The sequence below is a fragment of the Rhinolophus sinicus genome, chromosome X (genome assembly GCF_036562045.2).
Source record: "Rhinolophus sinicus isolate RSC01 chromosome X, ASM3656204v1, whole genome shotgun sequence".
Classification (NCBI taxonomy): Eukaryota; Metazoa; Chordata; class Mammalia; order Chiroptera; family Rhinolophidae; genus Rhinolophus; species Rhinolophus sinicus.
This window is the reverse complement of record NC_133768.1, coordinates 30,672,222-30,696,341: the sequence shown is the minus strand read 5'-3', so window position 1 is coordinate 30,696,341 and position 24,120 is coordinate 30,672,222. Positions and strand designations below refer to the sequence as shown.

Genomic DNA, 24,120 nt, shown 5'->3' with positions numbered 1-24,120 from the left:
CTCTAGGTGATTGAAGTTTGAGAAGCACAGCTTTGGAATATTTGTTTTCAAATGTGACTATACACTGGAATATTTTTAAAAACACTGATTCCCAAGTCTCACCCCCACAGAGTCTGATGTAATTGGTTTGGGATGTAGCCTACACAACGGTATTTTTTAAAGCTTCCCTATTTATTCTAATATACTTCCAAATCTGGAAAAACACTACTCTAGAAGATAGGCTCATCCCCACTTAAATGCTTCACAAACATGCCATTCCTTTATGCTATCTATCTCCAATCCCTTCTTCAACATAACATTTCTGTGTTCCACAAAAACAACATCCCAGAATCATCCCACACATCTCATACCATCTCCTTTTACATTTGTGGTACTGCGCTTTGTTATACCTGACTAGACTAGCATCCTTCAAAAGGTTGTAACAATGTCTTTGGTTTCTTATATATATTGTTCAGGACCCAATTTCATGCTAGGTTGAAAGGTATTTAAATGTTTAAAACTATTCATTATCTCTTTTGGGCCTTCAAACTCACTTGTGAGGTATTATGTGTCTCATGTTAAAGATAGTACACAGTATAGATAAAACCAGAAACCAGATCTTTTAATTCCTTGTTTAATGAAAGTTCATAAATGGGGAATTTAAGTGAGGAGTAAAATTTCCAAAACCTTAAATTCACTGTCTCATTCATTCATCCAACGAGTCTTTATTGAGGGCCTATTGTGTGGTTGGCATTGATATTCAGAGACAAAAATTAGTCAAAACAGGACATCTACTAAGGATTCCCATTATCCTTGATATTAGTTGAGAAGAGGACAAATGCAAGATGATTCATGTGTTGCAACAGGCAGCCATACAGAGCACTCTGAAGTCCTTATTCTCTTGTCTATCTAAATACAAATGACAGCAACCCACAACAAATGCTTTCCTAATCCCTGATTTAGAGTTTACAAAGTACCCTCATGTCCCTTTTTCCATGATAAATGGCTCATGAAATTGAGTGTAAGAAAAGCTCCACAGGATTTACTTTTGAAAACTTGTAAAAGCTACAAGCTTTAAAATAACAGAATAAGTTCTTATTTGAAGACCACAACTGTATTATTTGGAGAAACACAACAGACATTTGAACACCTCAGGGCACAGGAAAAATAAAACACTGCCTATTCAAAATCTGTAACAATTTGTGCAACAATTATAAAGAAACAAAGTGATCAAAATGAGTAGAACAAAGACAGTAATCCTAGACAGCAGTCCTATTGAGTAAGCTGGGGGAGCCAAAGAACAATAAACTGAGAAAATGGGGTACTCCAGGATATTCCAGAGGCAAATTCCCTTCTGGAAAAAATTCTATGATTAGGTGCCTGAAGTTTAACCACATAAACTAGAATGGGTGAGACCACTTGGATAAATTATGGCCATGAAATCAAACATTTACATTGCATCTTTCTTTGTGCTCTACTAACAGTGCTTTATTTAGCAACCAGGTTTCACCTAGTTCACAGATCTAGAGTCTGAAAAGAAATGGGGCTCCGTATAAACCAGGCCACAGGGAGGCAAAAACTTAAAGTTCCAAACACACTAGTTGGGGAATTCCTAAGGCAATTGGTGCTAATTGTCCCACAGAGTCTGGAAGCTATCTCTGAAACATGTGGGAAAAGATGGGCAGAACTCCATAGGCTGGCACAAAATACTAAGTGGCTTATTGGTTTTTCAAATCCCTCATAGAAGCTGACCTAATTCAATCATGTCTAGGATATTTTACACTAAGTGGATGCAGCCATTTTTAGATAGTCAAGAAGAGGACAAAAGAGGGTAATTGCAACCAGGAAAAGAAAATGTGCAACTGGAGAGTTAGTGCCAAGGAAACAGGGAAGCATAGGGAGCTAGAAGAGAGGAATAGCATGGGGATATCTTTTCCCTGCTTAACTAGCCAGCACTTACAAAGCAATGTGGGCCTCATTTGGTTCCTGCATTGGTGGCCCAGTCTCCAACATATCTGAGAAAGGTGAGTTTCTGGGTTGTAAGCACAGTATCTGTTCATCTCACTCATCTACATAAGCTAGAAATGCTTCTGGTTTAAAAGTAACAGGCTTTAAATATTGGTTTCATTTTAACCCCCACATAACGAGAAATCCAGAATGAGGCAGCTGCTTGCATTAGTTCAGCTACAAAATCAGGTCATTTAACGATTCCTTTCATCCTTTCTTCCTGATGGTCCCCTATCTTCAAGGTGTGGTTTATCATTCTTATACAAAATGGCCAGGCAGTTGCAGCACAGGATCCCCATTTAAGGCAGAAAGAAGGGGCAAGAGGTGTCAGTTGCACCTGTCTCTTAACAGGAAAGCAAAAATTGACTCGGAAGTCGTCCCATCAGACTTCTCCTTAGGGTTCCTTAACTAGACAGTGTCATACCACGACCACTAGCTAGCTGCAAAGGAGGCTGGAAAAGTGGAACAAGTTGGAACTGCACTTCCCTGCTTTCTTGACATTAGCTGTGGTCATGTGACTGGCGTTGGTCCATGAAATGTGGTATATGATTCCAGGTAAAAGCTGTAAGAGTGAGGGTTTGGTTTGCCACATATCCCTGTTCTTTGGATAGAGAATGGCAATATCCCAAATAGTGTCTGCTCTGTAAGTCTAGGTCCTGGTCTGAGGATGCCATGAGTTACAATTCCCAGCCATCCGCTTATGGACATGCAGAATGAGAGGTAAATAAACCTTCATTGTTTTAAGCCACTAAGAATTCGAGGTTCTTATTGCAGCATCTCAGCCTGTCCTGACTGATGAACATACAGCCTAGTGCTTCACCTGGCTGGCTCCCACCTATCCTTTTTATTTCAGCTTTATTGCTGCTCTCTCAGAGAGGCTTTCTCTGACCACCAAATCTATAGCAGATTCACATCTTATTCTCACTCGTGTTCTTTTTCTTCACAGCACATACCATAATTTTTCATTGTACCTTTACTGGCTATTTTTAACTGGTTTAATGTTCGTCTTGCCAATTCCTCTGTAATATCCATGAGGGCAAAACTTTATCTGTTTTGTTCAGCTTTGAATTTTAAAGCACATAATGGCTGGAACATAATAGATACCATTTAGTTGAATGAATAAAAAATCATAAGTAAAAGCTAGCAAGTGACAGAGGAGAAAGGGAGAGAGGGAGGGAGGAAGAAAAACTCAACTATGTTACTTGCTGGGTATCACTGGGCAGTCCACTTAACCTCTACTGGGTCTCAGCTACTTTAACCTCAAAATGAAGATAATGATTCCTTTCCTATCTTCCTCGGAGGATGTTTGTGATAGCCAGAGGCAATAAAGTTTGGTAGTGTGCTTTGTGAATTATAGAAGCCTTTACAATATGAAGCCATCATTCCCCCCCTCTTCCTTTCCTGCCTCCCCGCCACCCCACTCCGGTTCAAGCCGTTGTTTCTCAGTGCAGTTGTGTAGGACACAGCAACCTGGCCCATGCTGGTATTAGGAGCCTTGCGCTCCTCCTGGCTGAGGCAGTCGGTTGGCCACTCACAGCAGCTCATGGCAGCTCTCGCCAGCTGCCAGCCACTTATGCTGGCCACCGGCCTCTCCTGGCAGGACACAGCAGCCCAGCTCCAGGGAGAGCTGTTGTTCACAATCTTAGCTGTAGAGGGCGCAGTTCACTGGCCCATGTGGGAATTGAACCAGCAACCTCAGCATTAGGAGCACAGCACTCCAACCACCTGAGCCACCAGCCCGACCTGAAGCCATCTTTATTAAAAAGAGAATGAGAAGATTAAAAAAAAATGTACAATGTTAGATCCACTAGGAATAAAGTCAAATTAAAATTGGCTTAAATTTAGATCAAACGCACTTTGAAAAAGTAATACAAGCCTGAGAAAACTACAGAAAGCTCTCAATTACTTCGCAAGAATTCTCAGGATTTATTTCATCTCCTTAAGCTAATTTCTATACTTTTGTTCAGTAAGCAAAACTATTTAACTCTTTAAAAAAAAATTTTCAGTCTCAATGTGGCCTCTTCTTTATATCCTTAGTTATAGGGGTTCTGCTCGGCTCGTCTTCAGATGATTCTTGAAGCTGACTGTTCTATGATTCAGTTGTAATTTTGATGTGATCCTGGGAGGCAGCAGAAATAGCACTTACCTAATCTGCCATCTTAGACCTTCTGGCAAGCAAAGCTATTTTGATTCCTCAAAATATTAAAAATCTAACCATTTCCCCTATTTTTTTCTTGTCTGAAGAGGAGCAAAGAGCATAGGAGGTGGAAGAAAAATTGTAGTAGAAATAAATATGGCCCAAAATCAACTGTTAAAAACTGATGAAGAATACAGAGAAAAAGAAAAAAGCTACCGAAGACATTTAATTCCAGCTAACACCAATCCTTCATTTGACATAAGCTCAGGATGCTCTAGCATTTTAAAACATCAGTTTATTCTTTATGTTTCCTTGTTGCTACACAGATATATTCATAGTAACATGTGAATTGATGACCCATATGTAATTGAAATCTTAAATACTGAAAAGATGAACTATGTTAACTGTAGTTAAATAACAAAATCTTTTCTATATTCTGGTGATATATTGAATTCGTTTTTTCTATTCTATCATCAAAAATGTTCAATACATTACAAAGACTGCTTGCCTTTATCTTTGCATAGACACATTCCTTTCAAATCAGGAATTGCTTTCATTAAAATTCCCGTCACATTTGTGTGGCATTTTTCTTTTGTTACCCAGTCTAGTCCCAATTGTAGTAAACACTATTTTGCACCAAATACGATAGGCATTTTAGAATAGAAGCAATTAGGTGCCTCGAAGAGGAAGCCATAGATAACAATTCAAAAAACATCTCTGATTCCTTGATGCCTTTAAACAATCTCCAATCTCACATCTAGAAGAGCACATGAAGGCTCAAGAGAGAGAATGAGCAAGCAAGGACTATATACCGTGTTTCCCTGAAAATAAGACCTAAACGGACAATCAGCTCTAATGCGTCCTTTGGAGCAAAAATTAATATAAGACCCAGTCTTATATTATAGTGAAATAAGACTGGGTATTATATTAATTATATTATATATCATATTACATTATATTACATTTTATTTTATATTATATCCGGTCTTATATTATAGTAAAATAAGACGGGGTCTTATATTAATTTTTACTCCAAAAGACGCATTAGAGCTGACTGTCCGGTTAGGTCTTATTTTTGGGGAAACATGGTACTAGTGGCCCAGAAAATAGGGCTCTAAAGTCAGACAGCTTGGATTCAAATCCTCACCTTACCATTTATTTCATTTGAGACTTTAAGAAAATTACTTAACCTGTCTATGTCTCAAGACTTCAGGAGACCTAACCTTTCTGTGTCTCAAAATACTCCCTCTGTAAAAATAATAATAATAATAATAATAATAATAATAATAATAATAATAGTTACAACCTCATAAGCTTGTTGTGATCATTAAGTAAGATAATGTCATTGTGAGCATTAAGTGTGAAGTACAGCTTGACACATACTAATTTTGGAATAGACGATCTGGTATATGTCTCCCAATAGCTGTTCTCCCCTTCTCTATTAGTGGAATGCCTAGCTAGGCTCACGACCACTCAGAATAAAGACTGTACTTCTCAGTGTCCCCTGTATTTAAATTTTGTCATGAGACTGAATGTTGGCCAGTGTGATATGATCAGAAATGACATAGACAACCTCTCAGTCATGCCCCGATGGGAAAAGGCTCCCTTTCCCTTGAACCCTTCTTCCTTTCCAGAGGCTGGGAGGCTGGGACAGAAAATAGGGGTGAGCCACCTTGGATCAAGAGCTAAACTCTCCAGAAGTTGGAGCAACCAAAGAAAAGGTGCCTAGACCCATGCTAAAATGGAGCTACCACCACAGTATCACAAAGCTGCCAACGGAGACTTTTCCATTTGAGGGCAATGTATTTCCATCTCATTTAAACCATTATTATATAACCCAAAGCGAAGTCTATTTCCCAATTAATACAGTAAGAAGTCAGTAAATATTAGCTCTTTTTATTATTCACTTGCAGAGATGTTATCAGATTCTGCTTCAACCTCTGCGACAACGCCTGCAAGCTGAAGCCTGCAAGCCGAGTCCTCGAGTCCTCGTCTCCAGCTAGTTTCATATTCCTTTAAGAGAGCAAACTCACAGGGACTGATGAAAAATACTGTCAAACCAGAAACAATGAGACAAACACCACTTGAAATAATGTATTCAGGCAGAATAATGTCACAGCAGCTTGATGTCAATGGCTGCATACCTCTTAGCACTCCTGATTTTTTCACATCCAGAGGCCATGCCATCAACACTGGGGCTATTTCTTATTTGCCTATGGAAAATTCAGGGGTCACCAGACTTCCTTTCTGTACTCTGAATATAAAAATATGACCTTTTCATTTTGATTGTAGCTTCTGTGTGCAGGACCTATTATTGAAACCTACCCATCACAACACTTAGCCAAAATAATGACAGGCACTTTGTTTAACATGTCATGTCATTTGACAGTAATCCATGAGAAAAACATTATGATTACCATTTTATAGATAAAAGATGGAATCTCAGAAAGGAAACTTGCTGTGGTTCGCGGGTTATGAAGCGGTGCAGTTAGGAATCAGATCCAGAATTTTATATTCCAAAACCTGCACTCTTCCTCAACGTCAGACTCCTCTTGTTGGCTCTCAATCTATTAAAATACTTTTTGCTCAGAAAGAACACTGTATTATTAACGGCTGCTATTTCTTTCCTTCTTGTACAAAGCCATGCTGAGCCCACTCCAAGTTATGCCTCAGTAAACACAAAGGGTTTCTTCTGCCCATCCCGCTTCTCCCAGCAAATGGTGCCGGCCCAAGCGGCCTCTTATCACAGAGTCTCTCAGGGCAAACATTCCCCAGTGGAGCTTTCTTCAACAAACACACCATTCTGGTCCTAATCAACTTTATAGAGCTTTTGATTAGTTCTCAAATCTAAGGCTACTAAAAAGAATCAAAAGCATTTGAGAGTTGGGGGAAAGTTTTGCCTAGATAGAAAGCGACTTCAGAGAAAGTATTAAGGAACAGGATTGAAAGAACTCTCGTCTAGATTAAAAAAAAAAAAATCTTGTGAATGGTACCAATTTCGAGTGTTTACAAATTGTCTCAGGGAAAGAGGGCATTGTGAAATCTTCCTGTCTGCAGATGACGCAAAATACTTCTTGGCAGCAAAACACTTGGCTCCTAGGAATACACTAGATCCTTCCACAAAGCCATGTGAACAGACAGGCAATTGTTTATTAAGTATAAAGGCACACCTCGTTTTATTACGTTTCACTTTTATGGGCTCCACAAGTCTTGGCATTTCTTTACAAGATGAAGGTAAGACATTCCACCAGCAAAAAAAAAAAGTGATTCGCTTTATTGTGGTGGTCTAGAATGGAACCCACAATATCGCCAAAGAATACCTGTAGTCTCAAAATCATAGCAGAAATTGATCGCATATGTAATTAGCAAACCAAGTCTTCCACCTGGAAATACCTTGAAATAACTATAATCTCAATTTCCTGGCCCAACAAGGAACAATGATGTGTTTTACTAATCTGAAACCCAAAGGATAACTTTCTAGATTATAAAAAACCGCAGAGAAGTCCTGCTATCAATATGGTAAATTACTTAGAAAAAGAGGAAGTAGACAGACATTTATATAACTTACAAAGTGATCCCCTGAAAAAAAAAATAAAACACAAGAAATTAAAAGAGAAAAAAAAAAGATTTAGAAGAATAAACTTCAGAGCTTACAAAAAAAACGAGGGGTGGAGACAGAATCAGTAAAGCAAGAAGTAGGAAAGCTGAACTTCAATAGGGCTTTTAAAGATTACTGCTATGACAATGCAAGGATAAAAGTGACTGGATGGGAAGAAATTGGGCATTTGTACATAAAAAAAGGTAATTTAAAGAGAACACGTTGCCCTTGAAAAATTCTTTAAAACTATTTCTGCTGCTGAATACATATATATATATATATATATATATATATATATATATATATATATTTTTATAAATACATGAATTTTATTTCTAAAATGTCTCTAAATTGAATTTGCGTCAACTAAATTATTTTAAATGCAGCCAGAAAGGAGTTGTGCGCTCATCAAAGACAGTTATCAGAACTTAATTTTTCCCATTTTACCTCTTTAGGTGATGTTTATGGGGACACATATCTTCATAAAGGTTATTACAAAACACACTTCCAGCAGTTTTCCTCATATTCAGTATCAGCATATGGTACAAGAAATGTCAAGTCACCATTTCTTTGATATTCATCAAGGATGAATATAAATGTTTTCTTTACGTGCCATATTTTTTCTCCTTATATCCTTCACTGAAAATTACCACTGACCGAGAATTGCTTTCAGATTCTATAAAAAGGAAGATGAGGTTTGTGCTAAGCCATAAATAAATCTGATCCATAAGATGCATGATTTGTTTTGGTATTGATTATTATTTTTACTTAATTTTATTTAACAAGCACATACAATTCTTACTCATCTTTGCATTTATCAGTGTTGGAGAGCTATGGTTTTCAAAATGTAGATGCTTACACAGATCATGAACAAATGACCCACTCATTCTCAAGGTTAAGTTAACTGACCTGCTGATTATAAGTGATTCTATAATCAGAGCTCTAAGGATGTGGATGACAGTTTAAAATCCCTCACACCTTGCCCATCAGTAACCTTCATCATCTCCTTCCTGCTCAGCCTATATATGCTTGTATCGACTCCCTTCTTTAGCCTTATCATATTATTCTTTCACTATTAATGCCATGGATGAACCTAAAGGGTATTATGCTAAGTAAAATAAGTCAGACAAATACCATATGATCTCACTTATATGTGGAATCTAAAGGACAAAAGAAATGAACAAACAAAACAGAAATAGACTCATAGATACAGAGAACAAACGGATGGTTGCCAGATGGGAGGGGGGTTAGGGGGCTTGGTGAAAAAGGTGGAAGGCATTAAGAAATATTCCTTCTACTCTTTTATACCAATAAACACCTAAATGTGAATTGGGAACATGGCCACCCAGAATAATGATTACATTTCCCAGCTAAATATGCAAGCTCCCTAGCAGCTAAGTATGGCCATTATAGCCAATGCGATGTAAGCAAGGTCATATGTAAAACTTCTCAAAAATGTCCCTAAGGGAAGGAACCTGTCTCTTTTTTTGCCCTTTGCCCATCTCCCCACTGACTGAAATGAGGACAGGAGGACTGGAGCTGGAGCAACCACCTTGGACCATAAAGTGTGACTAAGACTCTCTCCTCGACCAAAGTTTGGACAGGCTCCTCTGGGGTCTCTTTTCGATTAGACCTTGCCCTTGGACCCTGTCTTTAACCTGCATAACCCAGATTTAGTAAGAATCCTGCTAAATCAGTGTAACAAGAATCCCCCACCCTTGATATCTCATATCAACCTGGCCTGCCTTCAGTAAGAATTCTGATAAGTCAATTTAGTAAGAATCCCACTATCATCAATGTTTCCTCTTAGTCATTTTCCATTTATTGATCCCCTCATTCTATTTGTTGGCTATAAATCCTCATTGGCTTTTGCTGTAATTGGACTTGAGCCTAATCTCTCTCCCCTATTGCCACAGTCTTTTATTTGTTTTAAATTTTGGGGGGATAGTCTTCAAGTCTATTGCAATAGTCCTGAATAAAGTCTTCTTTACCATTTTAATAAGTGTCAGAATATATATATTTTTTTATTTTCACATGTTGAAGATGTTAGCCCATGTTGAAGATGGCAGAGCAACCACTTGGGAGGGCCAAGGGCCTCTGATGAGCACGGAGCCACCATTACCAGCCCTGGGTTGCTTTCCTCATGACTTCATCTAGGTAAAAAAAAAAGAAACTTCTCTCTTAATTAAGGTACTATTATTTTGATTATCTGACACCCAGAGTTGAACTTACCTTAATTTCTACACTTATAAATGGTAAGGATACTATCACAGAAATAGAGAAGAATACAAATCCTGTCTATAACATACTAATTGTGTATAGAGTCCGTCAAAAATATAAATTATTTATATTTTACAGAAAGAATATATATATATATATATATATATATATATATATATATATATATATATTTGATTTGAGTCCATGTAAAAGTGGAGACTTTGCATAATCTAATAAAATACAATTTTGCTTCTGTTAAATTAGAAATTAATTCATCTCCATCTCCTATGCCTTGCATATAAGTATTCAATGAATTTTTGCTGAATCTTGGAAATGTATTCCCCAAATATATGACAAAAAGAATTCATATAAATCAATATTGAAATAACACTAACACCCAATAGCGAAAAGACAAATTATGTGAATAAAAAATTCACAGGAGAGGAAATACAAATGGCTAGCAATCATGCAAAAATACTAATAACCACATAAATGCAAATTAACATAGAACATTACTTTATCAAATTAGTAATGACTTAGAACAATAATTTTGATGTCGGCAGTGGTACAATGGTTTAGTGAAGAGGAAATTGACAACATTTCTGGAAACAATTTTTCAATTTAAAGGGTATATAAATCAAAATATGAATCACAATATAATAAAAATTAAGACAGAAGATTAAAGAATAAGGATGTTCATGGTAATTAGGACAAATAATTAAACAAAACATTGCACATCCATGTTATGAAATCTTCTCTAGGCAATAAAAATGATGCTTCCAAAGAATTTTTAATGACATCAAAATCATTCATTAAATAAGGTTAAGCAAAAACAGAGGATACAAAATTACATAAATAATACAGTTCCAATTATGTGAAAATTACATATGTATACACAGAAAAATATTAGGAAGGAAATGCAACAAAAGTGGAAACTATCTTTGGGAAGAGAGATATTAAGTGAGTGTTTAAAGTTCATACCATATGTATTTTCTAATATTCTATAATACACATATTACTTCTATAATGAAAATATATCAAAATATATTAAATATTTAATTGGATTAAGGATTTATGATATAAATATTGTACACATTGATGCCCTTCATAGAGCCTAATGCATTAATGATCTTACAAACTTTTAAAAAATCCTTTGTTGTGTAAGTTTTAATTTTAGACATTTGCATAAAATGCTTAGCAGTTATGCTTAATTACTCTGCAATGAAACGATGATTAGAAAAATTACTAAATGCATGTCAGCCTAATCTTATCTAATTTAAATCAATTAAACCATAACTCCTATTAATATAGGAACAGTCATGTAAATTGTTGATATAAATTGGCCATTGCCTGAAGTCTAAAATGTTAGAGAAGTCAGTTTTGTTAATGAAGTTTTCACTTATATTTCCCTAGAAATAAATTGCCTATTTCCCCAAGAATATAGTTGGTATTTGCTTAATTAAATCTTCCCTTCTGAACTGACCTACCTTGGGGTGGGGTGGGGTGGGGGCGAGTCCTGACCACTCAGCCTCCCAGCCCCAACATCCTACCTTATAATCATTCAACCATGTTGTGAAGTATATGGGATTTATACTTCTGTGTTTCCTCAAGTTACAATAAAAGGGAATGGTAATTTCCTGGACATGAATGCAAATGAATCCCTGTTACCTAGGGGCATGTCCTCTACACAATTCTGGCTAGAGACAGTATACCAAGAAGGGAAAGGGCACTAAAAGGAGAATTTGGGGAAGAATCAAAGAGAGATAGATTCATTCTCCTCCCTCTCCCCCTCCACAACTTCCACTCATAGGTAACAATTTTACTTACGACTATGGAGACCATATTACTTCAAACGAAGAAAATAGTCTGTCAAGTATATTTACTTGGATAATCCAATGTTTGAAATGTCCCCAAATATCAGGTATTTGTGGCCCTGTGCCTATGATGAGCTCCACAAGTATTACTTGGAGGAAAATGCTGTAGAATCACAATTTAAGTTAGTTTCCCAATATGTGTATATATATCGAAATCAGTAAAGTCTGTGGTGAGAAAACCCCTAGGGTTTTAAATTCGTTTAAGGCAGAGCCAGATTTTTTCTTTTCTTTTTTTTTTTTTTACATTTCTCTGTAACACATTAAGAGTTTGGGTTCTATTAGGGAGCCAGTGTGTTCATGCTGGGAGTTTGTGTTAATCCATTAAGAAGCTTTGTGGCAATTTTATATGAATTAAAACAAAATGTTGCCCAAACCAGAAGCCCACTCCAATAGTTCTCCTGGTGTTTCACGGCTACAGTTTCTTTAAGCTTTTGAGAAGGTCAAACTAATTTTGTTCTTAGTGGTAGTGGAAAGATTTGGAAAAACAAACAGCCTTATAGATCAAACATTTGTAAAGTACTAAGAGGGTATTACTGCTTGGCACTTACTGGTCTCCCTAACTTCCAGGCTGAATGTATAATTCTTGAAATCACTTCAAATTCATTTGAACCAAATATTTAGCTTACCTATAGGATTACAAATAGCCAATTTGAATATACTTTCCCCTTCTGTTTCTCCCTCTTCTTTCCTCCCTCACCCTGCTCTAAAATGACGGAATCAACCACATAAAAACAAAGCCACAAGGTGAATGGCAGTTTCCAGGTTGGGACCTATGGTCCCTTGATACCGTGTTTCTTCGAAAATAAGACCTAACAGGAAAATAATCCCTAGCACGATCTGTCAGGATGACATCCCCTGAACATAAGCCCTAATGCATCTTTTGGAGCAAAAATGAATATGAGACCTGGTTTTACTTTCTGGGAAACATGGTACTAGTCTCTGGCTTGCTTAGTGGCCCATTTCTGCTGAGCGCACTGTACGGAACAAAATAGAACACACTTGCACTTTGGTTTTTAGCATGAAGAGTAGAACAGCATAAGGAACTCTTATTGTTTTTACTGGGCAAGAGCAATGCTTCACTAAAAGTCATAGTAACTTTGGATAATGTTATACAGCTCATAGGTCAGAACTCTCAGTAAATACCAGGCTAAGGAAATGTTTTCTGTTTGGTTCCATTCCTCTGACAGCTATTAGTAAGGCTGTGGGTGGGCTTTCAACAGGGTGTGAATAAGTACACTTATTGTATAAGCCTCACAGCAGAGAGGAAAGGGGAGCAATATGGAATGAAAGAACCTCAGCTCTGATGTTTACCAGCTGAGCAAATGATTTAATCTAAGTTTCAGTTGCCACAGCTATAGCACGTTGTAATAGCACATACCTCAGGGATGACCTGAAAATTACATGAAGATACATTTGTGAATTGAGTAATACATTTTCTGGTTTGAAGTAGGCATTGGATAGTTTACTTTCTCTTTTTTCTGCCTCCTGTCACACGGGGCGGCATGTGGGGTCTCAGCTCTCACTCCCTACATAAGAATGCAGGACATGGTGAGGCCAAAAACGAACACCCATGGAGCCATAGACAGGGGAGTCATACCACTATAGTTTCGCTGGCAGCTGGGTTGGAGACACAGGAAGCAGGAGCCACACGATCCACAACCTGCCGTCCGCTTCTCTGCCAACCAACCTCACTTGCTAGCTGCAATCCGCCGTGCTGACTGCAATCCGCTCTTGCTAGCTCAGCCACCATCTTCTTGCTAGCCCCCATTTTCTTGCTAGCGTAGCCATAGCAGTTATATTAGTGGCCAATGGCTCACTGGTTACAGCTGACGGCCAACTAGTCACAGCTGATGGCCATCCAATCACAGTTGATGGCCATTTACTACCTGAGCCAGCACCTTTCCACGTGAGGCCGAGAGCCTGGAAACTGCTCTCCTGGCTCTGTCCCCACACTTCCCACTCCCCAGAAGGTCAGATATGTCACTCAGAAGTTAAAAGTGGTCTAAGAGTGGAATATGAGCCCTGGAGCCAGACTGTGGGGATACAGATTGAAGTTCTGCCATTTACTAGCTGTGCCACCTGGGACAAGTTGTTTAAGTATGCACTTCAGTTTCCCTATCTATATAAAGGGGGATATTAATAATTCTTACTTCATTGGGAAAATGAATTTGTAATCTGTTCCTTGTAATTCTGTAGAGCCTTCTGCTATTTCTTGGTATTTTCTATTCCTCCAAGTTAATTTTGCTGTTCCTCTATAAAGGCACTGAAACACATTTAAGCTGTTCCAACATGCGAGCCACTACCGATTGGGTGAGGCACAAAAATCTTCTGGAGATGGTAGGACCCTGGGGAATCATCTAACCTCCCAGACAGAAGCCCCGCCTCTATCTCTGATAGCTGATGGTGTCTAGTCCACGTCCATCTCATCTCTTGGACTATAAACTCCCAGAGATGGCTTATCAAGCTTTCAAGTGTATGCAGGTATTCCCAAATCTATAAACTACCAAAGGTCAACAATCTGCAACCCTTAGGCCAAATCCAGCCCACTGCCTGTTTCTGTAAATAAAGTTTTATTGGAACATGAGTCATAACCATTTGTCTACATATTGTCTATTTCTGCTTTCATACCACAATGGCAGAGTGAAGTAATCATAACAAAGAATATACACCCTGTAGAGCCTAAAATATTTACTATCCGGCCCTTGGTAAAAAAGTTTGCTGACCCCTGATCTACACCATGGATAAAGCCTGATCCATGATTGCAAACGTCTTTATGTTTATAGACCCAACAAGCATTAGATCATGTCTCTGCTCACCTCCATTATTCTGACAATAAATACATAGCACTTGGATCACAGAAGGTGCTCAACAAATATTGATTAATTCTGACTCTTGGGGACTGTGGGATGCTCTTGGCTGCATGTAACAGAAAGTCTGATTCAAACTGCTATAAACAACACAGAAATACATTATATCGCTTAAAGAAGAAGTCCAGAAATGAGGGCGGATCTAGTATTTCAGGATGTTGACAACAATTCTCTGCCATCCTTTTGCCTCAGCTTCACTGGTGTGCTGCCTTCTAAATTCAGCAGCAACCAGGATAGCATATTTCACTGAACATGCCCACTGGGAAAGAGAACCTTCCATAAGTTAGGGCTGTATGTCTGAGTGGGTCACCTTTGGTCTCATATCCACCTCCAGACCAGTAATGGTTGCCAGAGTTGAAGATTTCTTATATAGGCCAATACCACAAAGTAGACATTTAGCAGTATTTGTATTTAGGTACAGAAGATCAAATAGAGTAAGGTTCTGTTAATGAGATTTTGGGGGGAGCAGAGACTATGAGTCTGTACTTCTCTGTGTTAGATGGAGTTCTTCCAAAGTTAGAAAAAAATCTAAGACCAACAAAGATGTTTACTTTGTGTTTCCAAATGGTCGGTAATTTTTTCCATTTGCAATCACTGCTGACAGCTCCATTTTTGCGTCAGTTCTTCCCTCTTTCTTCATTGCCTAAGCCATCAATAAATCTAAGTGATCTGCTCTTCACAGAGAACATTTAAAATACTCTTACCCTCTAATAGTCAAAACTATTGTCCAGATATCTCCTACCTCTCCTTCCTATTCGGACTGAAGGAGAAAAATATATTTGAGCCTCTTGCATGAACCTAGAATGCTCTGATAACAGGCAGACAGCTCTCCCAGCCTACTGTTCATGCCTGGAGGTAATTATAAGGCTTCTCACCTGCCTTTGGGTGCAGAGCACCTTTAGGAGCACCTGTCCCACCTTAATTAATGCCACACTTCAGTGGCTTTGTGGACTGTGGAGCACAACTGGGTGACAGGCCTCTAAAATGTTGATTCATTATAACTTTTACACTCTTCCCTTATCCTATTTTCTTTATTTCTAAGGACAACCTACTGAAGTAAATCAATACACAAACAATAAACCCACTGTGTCCCAAACTCCAGTTTACTAACTTTCTAGATTAGTTTCTTCTTTGTAATCATAATGCATAAACAAATTTCTTTGGTTTCCATTTCCTTCTGAAACCTATTAGGAGAATCTGAAGGCAATTTTGTGGTTCACGGTAAACAGCTGAAACACAGTTGACATATATTTGCCAGTATCAAAATCCTTTTCATATTTCAAGACTAAGCTCAACTGTTACCACTTCTTTGAAACGATTCCTTCCATTTGTCTTACATCTTAATCATAATTAACTATGTCTTGCTCTCGTCTCCCACAAAATATCAACCTACACCTCTGGAACATGGTGAAAACAATTATTATAATAGGTAGCACAAAAATTTAGTGGTGCAATAAAATCTGCTACACCATAAATTCCTTGTGTTGATGATTTGGGAGGATATCGAGGAAAAAGGACTAAGTTCCCTGTCTCGTCTGGCAAATCTTCTGGTTGGGTTTTCCAGAAGCTAACTCCGAGATGTAGATATGTGTGCAAGTGATTTATGAAGTGGTCTCAGGAGGAACCTGTAAAGCAGTAGGGGAGGCAGGAGAGGGAAGAGGAGAGGGGCTTAGCAAGTGTGAAGTTCAGCCTCGGTCTGATCCCATGGGGAGCTCTGAAGCAGAAGTTGCATTGCAGAGTCTGTCTTACCTTGAGATAAAGGGTTCTGTACCTGTCAACCATTGGCTTGTGGCTGCCCAGTAGGGACATAACTCAAGTTTACCTGGCACTTGTGGCTCCCTATTCCTATGGGCAACTCCAGCCACCCAAAGGTAGTCCTCTAAAGAAGTCAGCAGGTGCCAGCCCTTAGAAGTAAAGAATGTGGAAACTGGGAGATGAGAGCACAGATCCAACAAGGGACCCTAGAGGATCTGAATGGAGGACTGATAGTGGTCACTACAACTTATAAATCAAGAACCACACAAACCAATAATAGGGCTGATGATTATAGCCAGGAATTGTTGAGTGCTTACTGTATGTCAGCATTGCTCTAAGTTCTTGATGATATGAGCTTATTTAATCCTTACCACAACCGTCTGAGGTAGGTAATGCTATGATTTCTGTTTTGTCTAATGAGGAAACTAGATTTATCTAAGTAAGTTGTGTAAGGTGACACAAAGATTCCACGGTGCAACTAAGATTTCAGTCAACAAGTGTGGGTGTATGATTCAACAGCATGCACTGTAAACACCCTGCCACTGACTTTGGCCTGGCTTCTCAGTACACAAAGCTGTTAAGAGTGGCACAGCCTGAGTCATCCGGCCTGGGCACATATCTTGGTTAGCTCAGAACAAAATGAGACAAAACATCTAACAGTGCAGAAAAAAACCCGTAAATCCTCAAAACAGTTTACAGAGCCAGAAAATTAACAACTGTATCCTTGATAGCTCTTTTGTATATTATACTATTTGGCTAAATTTCTTTATAGAGAATAAGAAGACAAGGGAAGAATAATAGAGAAAAAGGAAGAGAGGGCATGATAGATTATTATTTAAAGTTATTGAGAATGACAGAAACAAATATCCTGAACAAAGGCTTATTCATTGTACTTTGGCTCTGGTTATTAAATTGTTTTTTCCTAAAGAGAGTGATTTTTAATTCTTTTGAGAATGTCATCAACAACTGGTTATTATGTCATCCCCCATAAACAATATGGAACTTTTTGCAGCACATTAGAAAATTTAGTCACTTTTCATGAATATCAATGCCAAAAATATCATTTGTTTCTTTAAAATCATTAACTGCATTTTCTGCATTTTGTTGTTACCTGAATTCTAGGCATAGAAAAAATACAATAATTTTAATCACAGCCTTTGTTTCTTTAAGATTGGTTGAATATTTTAGAATGACAGAAATGAAAATTCTGTGCTCTGAACTAAGAAATAAGCATCAATCAAGAATATTTCAATGTATTTCCAATTCTAAGGACCTTAGTTCTTTAGATACATTGAATATTTTTGCAACATGTGAAGGCAATCTTATGACAAGTTTTCTCCTCAAGAAAAATAAGCATAAGCCACTGACTGCAGTTTTGGGAAACATATAAGACACAAAAGCTACATGTTGCAAAATAGGCAGTGACTGAGGAGGCAACTCCATTTATTTCTGCTCCTCTATTTAGGGGTAAGATGTAATACCCAAATATATTTAACAAGCAGGACACTACAGGCAGCAACGAATCACGATGGACGCAGCAACCAATCAGAATGATGCTATGACCATTCAGAATAGATGATACAACCAATCAGAATGGATGCTGGCTAAAATATAGGTGAGGTCATACGTGGGGATCAAGCTAAATATCAACCCTATCTACAATTGACGTGAAACTCAATCATGCCCATATTACTCAACTCTCCTCACACAGAAACTTATTTCATGAAATTCAGGTGATTTCTGGGGTACAGTGGGTACTTTTCACTCTCCAGATCCCCTTATTCTCCCAGCTATGGTGGAGGCAGATTCCCAGTGAGACTGACCTGAGAAAGGCATTATAAATAAATAATAGGTAACATTTATTGTGCACTTAGGTACCAGGCACTGCACATTTATTATCTTCCTTAATCCTTACAACAACCACATGACGTGGCTACTATTATTATCCATGTTTTATTGATGAGGAAACCAAGGCATAGAGAAGTTGAGGAACTTACTCAAGGTCATGCAGTTAATACATCCCAGAGTTAGTACTAAAACCTGGAAGTCCTTCCACTTAGCTCCTAGGTATGACATTATTACCAAACGGGAGTTCTCATCAACATTATTATTAGCTAAATTCCATCCTTCCATCTAGCTAAATAATAAAGTCTCAACGATGTTTTCTAATATTTGAACTACTGCTGAGAACCCATGAAGTCATTGACCAATATTTTTCTCCAATGTGATTGCAGTTGGCCCATTTCTGATTCAAACAAACAGAAAGCAGTCAAGGCAGAAAAGATAAATGAATATTACCTTATTCTCTTGTCCTCCACTTTTTTCAAATATTCATCTCTCTTTAAGACTCCCAGGATCATTTCCTTCTCATGATCTAATAAAAATGACAGATTGATGAACTCTGAATTCTTAGACATGGTATTTCAGCAGCAGCTCTGAGTAACAATGGTTGAATCTTCTAGATGAATAGATATCCCCAATTCTGAAGGTCCCCCTGAGCAAACTGGAGTCACTCAGTTGTTTTATGTAGAGTGGTTTTTATAAGGTCTCTGAAGAGCTGCCAATGGTAGTTAGGTATTCTTCCAGGCTACACAGAAAACAGGCTCCAATGGGATTACACTCCAAGAAAGTCATTATTGTTTTAACTGAAAAAGCTCTCCAAAGCCTTTGCTGTGGTGTACAGAGGTAGCAGCTGAGATTCACTAATGATGCTCAACGTTAATCCTCCAGAAAGCTACAGGACAGGAATCAGATCCGCTGGAGCAGAACCTAGAAACTACTGAGAAGGTGGAGAAAACAAAGGAGAGAAAAATTAATTAGGTCATTTTTCCAACAACACTTGTAAGAGTGTCTAATTTTTGAACAGTCATATACTTAATCTAAAAAACAAATTTGAATCAGTAAACATGCATTTACTATATCCATATTGTTTATTACCACAAAATATTTTTTTACATTTAGTAGATTCCAGGTTCTCTATGAAAATCCAGTTTCTTCCATTATAATTAGCTTCCTCTACCATGCTTACAGCTGACCCATGGGTGAATTGGCTCACCTCTTGGGGACACTAAGTGCACAGTCTGGACTGTCCACAACAGGAAAGGTCACTCAAATGGCTCCATCTTCTTCCCCCCACAACTAAGACCACTGATTAAAAAACACTGGTAGCAAAACAAATATGAACCAGTGCTACATGTATCAACCTGAATACAAGGTCTGACAATTAGGTGCACGAACAATGTTGCTAACCTTTTCTGGTATCAGAGAGATTATTCATTATGAATTTGTACAAACTGCACAAACAGTTAACAAAGTTTACCATTTGGAAGTGCTGAAAAGGCTGCGTGAAAAAGTTAGATGACCTGAACTTTTCACCAACAATTCATGGCTCTTGAATCACGACAATGCACTAGCTCACACGGCACTGTCTATGAGGGAGTTTTTAGCCTGTAAACAAATAACTGTATTGGAACACCCTCCCTATTCACCTGATCTGGCCCCCAATGACTTCTTTCTTTACCCGAAGATAAAGGAAATATTGAAAGGAAGACATTTTGATGACATTCAGGACATCAAGGGTAATACAATGACAGCTGTGATGGCCATTCCAGACAAAGAGTTCCAAAATTGCTTTGAAGGGTGGACTAGGCACTGGCATGGGTGCATAGCTTCCCAAGGGGAGTACTTCAAAGGTGACTGTAGTGATATTCAGCAGTGAGGTATGTAGCACTTTTTCTAGGATGAGTTCGCGAGCTTAATTGTCTGAGCTTCGTATATCTCAGAAACATCATGTTGAATGAAAAACTCAAGTTACAGAAAAATTCATGCACAATGATAGCATACATATGAAGGAAATAAGTTGCAACATTATATATAATTTAGGAACACATACAGTTGTAGTATAAATATAAGGAAATTCATGGGAAATTTAGAGAGATGCAATCAGAGAAGAGAACACAGTAACTTCAACTGTATTGAATAATATTTTACTCTCAAGATAGGTGTTTATATCTCATGGTGTACACGGGTGTGAATTATTCTAGGAATGTAGCACATAGGGCAAAATAGGTATTCTAAAACTACCCCCTTGTCAACATCAGAAGTTCACCAGGCCCTGTCCCTCATTCTAACTCGAGCACATGCTTTCCTTGGCTCGGTACCTGAATTCTCTCTGTGAATCCCCTTAATAACAATGACTCTCAGAGTGATCTACCAGGTTTTGTAATTGGGCATCATCCCATAACACTGTCCCTCATCTTCCTCCTAGGTCTGTGAACTACAATCTATATGTAAGCTACACTTGGTTTGCTTGGCTCCAGCCAGGTTTCCAAGTATGACTAGCTACTTACTCAAAGGCTGCTTTGGGTCTCCCAGTAACCATAAGGTTAGGCTTAACCTAAAAATCTCAGGAGATCTAAAAGGATAGGATCTTGTCCAGAGCCTCTCTAAGTTTCCAAAGCCCCCATGAGTTTCTTCTATACATTGTACAACAATTGAGAACTTTGCTGAAATGACTCAGAACTGAACTGTTTCCTACAGACCAATAGCCAACCTCCTCTGAGAAAACTGCCCTGGTCTGTCCAGACTTCCCAGATTTACTCCAGGCCTTTTCTCCATCTCCAAAGTCCTAGAAGCAGGAAGGATCCAGAGCCCTAAGATTGACATGAACAGGAAGCAACAAGGTGAAGAACAAAAGGGGCCCTTCAGAAAGGTTAAGGGTTTGGTTTTTGCATCACTGTCAACTGTGGTCTCCTCAGATAAAGAACACCCCTGTGTGTCTTATCTGGTTTCATGCTGAAATGGGAAAGAAAACTACTTGGTAACTCTGTAAATCATTACACCCAGGTTCACTTAAGACATATTTTACGTTTGAAATGTCAGATTTAGAATGTCCTGACTATTCTACAGAATTGTATTTAGAAATTATTCAAGAGGTTGGGAGCTACAAAAATGCTTGACCTGAATCTTGTGGTCATCCTTGCCTTCAGCTGTAAGTACAAGTCCACCCTCTAAAAATCCAAGGGTCTGCCCTGTGAGGAGAATAAAGGTAGGGTAGTAACACCATGGGGGTAGCAAATGAAGGGGCAGAGAAGATGGGAAATCAAGCAAGGATATAAGAGAAATAAAATTACCCTGTGAGAGTTTAATTAACAAAATTAGCCTTAAATGGATTTTGCTCATCTGAACCAGAATTGCTAGAGCTGATATGTAAATGAGTGGCCAAGGAGATTAAAAGTAGCCAAAACTTTATCAAGAAAATCAGAATGTTTCCTCCAGGAAGCAGGACTGGACTGTGATTATACTTTCATAAGATGGACTCGAATTGATGACAATACAGTCCTCCTAGAGAAACACAGGGTGAAGAGGAGACAGAGAACCTGGGCATAGGTAAAGGAAATCTAAGGAGCGAGATGTCCATCGTACCCTTCCAGTCTCTAACCAAAGCAGAAGCACTCAGGCCTCAGAATGAAAATAACCTGTTTATTTTCTATAGCACATCTTCCACTTCGGCGACGAGGCCTCAGTCTGGCAACTTTTCATGACACTAACAACTCAAATCATACAACTATTTCCTCTTGCTTGAATTTCACTTCTTCCTGGATATTTCTGATTGTAAGTTGGTTTCCCATAAAGCTCTCCCTTCAGCGAGTGGATGTCTAGGTCCTGCCAGTGGAACCCTCTATGTTTGGTTTAGTTTGAACCTGTGTCTTATCTGTTCTCTGTATGCCGACCAAATCAAATTTCTGAGCCTTCGGAGGACCAGCATCCAGGTTGTGATGAAATCACCTAAATATGTACCATTTTTTGATGGCTCTTTTCAGCTACTTCATAGGAACCTCCTAAAGAATCCCTTACCCACTACACACTTTAATCAAGTGAAACAAATGAGAAAAAAATAATGAGTACATTTTATCTAGAGTCAATTCTCATTCTTTTACTAAAATGGGCCCAGTAAAAACACGAGTAAGATTGGAAGGAAGAAGAAATTCATTTTTATTTTATTCTTTAATACCTTCACTTAAACAGATATTTCTCCTTAAACACTACAGATGTGGATTTTTCACTCTTTGGCCAGAAGCCTTGCTGAACTGAGCTAAATTATTTTAAAAGATTACAAGACATAATGGAGGGAGACAACTAAGATGGCACAGTAGGTAATCGTGGTGTTTATCTTCTCTTACAACCACATCAAAATCACAACTAATCTACAACAAAACCATTAGTGACAATCACCTAAAATCAAGCTGAACTGAAGTCTTTCACTCAGGACGTGCAGAAGAAGCCACCTCCAGACTGGTAGGAAGGTCACAGAGGCAGAACGGGCTGGTTCCCCACCCATGTGACCATTAAGGACTGGGAGGGCTATTTCGGCTGTGGAGGTCCCCCCATCTCCAAAAAGAGCGAGAGACCCTATCCCCACCCCAGCCCAGGGTTCCAGTGTCAGGGAGAGAAGTCCCCATAATTTCTGGCTGTGAAGACCGCGCAGATCGTGACTGAGTCAGTGCAGCTGCACTGACAGGCACTCCTCTTAAAGGGATCTCACGCTGACTTACCCACCAATAGAATCACTCGCTCTGAGATCCAGCACTGGGGCAGCAGCTGGAGACGCGGCAGGGACATACAGGGGGAGAACTGAGTTGTCTGGCTTGGGATGGGGGCTGGAGAGGCAGCTTTCTCTTGGATGGGGGAAGCTAGCAGAGGCCATTGTTTCTGTTGAGCTCTCCTCCTTCCCGGCATGCGAACACAGCCACCATTTCTGAGTCTCTGTTGTTCGTTCGCCACGTCCTGGTGATTGGAAACCCTGCCCCGCCCAACTTTTGGGCACACTCAGGCTGCTTCAGTGGCCTTTTCATACAGACCACCTGCCTTGGCTTAAGCTACAGACTTTCCTAGGATCTCTCAAAGATTCTTGGAACTCAGATAAACAGCATCTGGCTTGAGTGTGTCCCGTACCTTTGGCTGAGCATCCCTAAGCTGGCACTAGAGGCAGCTGGCATTGGTTCGCGGCTTGGCCTCTCAAGGCACTTCCAAGCACAGCATGGGTGGCAGCCATCTGTGAATTTCTTCTGGTTCCCACTGGGTAGCCTGGGTGGGACACGGGCTGTGGCTGAAGTAGACCTACAGCGGATTCCCTCCAAGGTGTTTCTGGGGCTGGCGCCCCCAGTGGCCAAAACAAGCTGGAGCATCGTCTTCAAGTACGACATACCCAAGGGGCAGATAGGGCAGGCACCAGAGTCCTGCTGAGGCAGATCCTGCTCCATAGGGTGGGCCCCTATACCACAACTCTTCCACTGTAGTCATGGCCAGTCCTCATGACCAGTGAGCCCAAGGGTCAGTCCCTCACATTGATATGCAATTATCAACCAAGGCTCAACTACAAGAGGAAGGCACACAGAACCCACACAAGGGACACACCTGGAGTGCATGGCTCAGGTGACCAGAAAGACTGTGCCACTGAACCCAATAGCACACCTAATACATAACGCCACTCTACCAAGACCAGAAGACATAGCAACCCTACCTAATACATAGAAACAAACACAGGGAGGCAGCCAAAATGGGGAGACAAAGAAACATGTCCAAAATAAAAGAACAGAAGAAAGCTCCAGAAAAAGAACCAAGTGAAACGGAGATAAGAATGTAACAGACACAGAGTTCCAAACACTGGTTATAAGGATGCTC

General features: G+C 39.1%; 1 protein-coding gene across 9 annotated transcripts in view; it reads right to left on the bottom strand.

The window, feature by feature from the left end:
- SYTL5 (synaptotagmin like 5) overlaps positions 1–24,120 on the bottom strand; it is a 212,820-nt gene that overhangs the window by 80,908 nt on the left and 107,792 nt on the right. For 7 of the 9 annotated variants that reach the window (XM_019747829.2, XM_074323684.1, XM_074323687.1 and 4 more), the window contains exon 2: positions 18,736–19,216. In XM_019747829.2, the coding sequence (XP_019603388.2) occupies positions 18,736–18,854 (119 nt within the window). In that variant the 5' untranslated portion in view covers positions 18,855–19,216. The remainder of the gene's footprint in view (positions 1–18,735; positions 19,217–24,120) is intronic. The other 2 variants (XM_074323685.1, XM_074323686.1) reach the window with 1 other exon arrangement.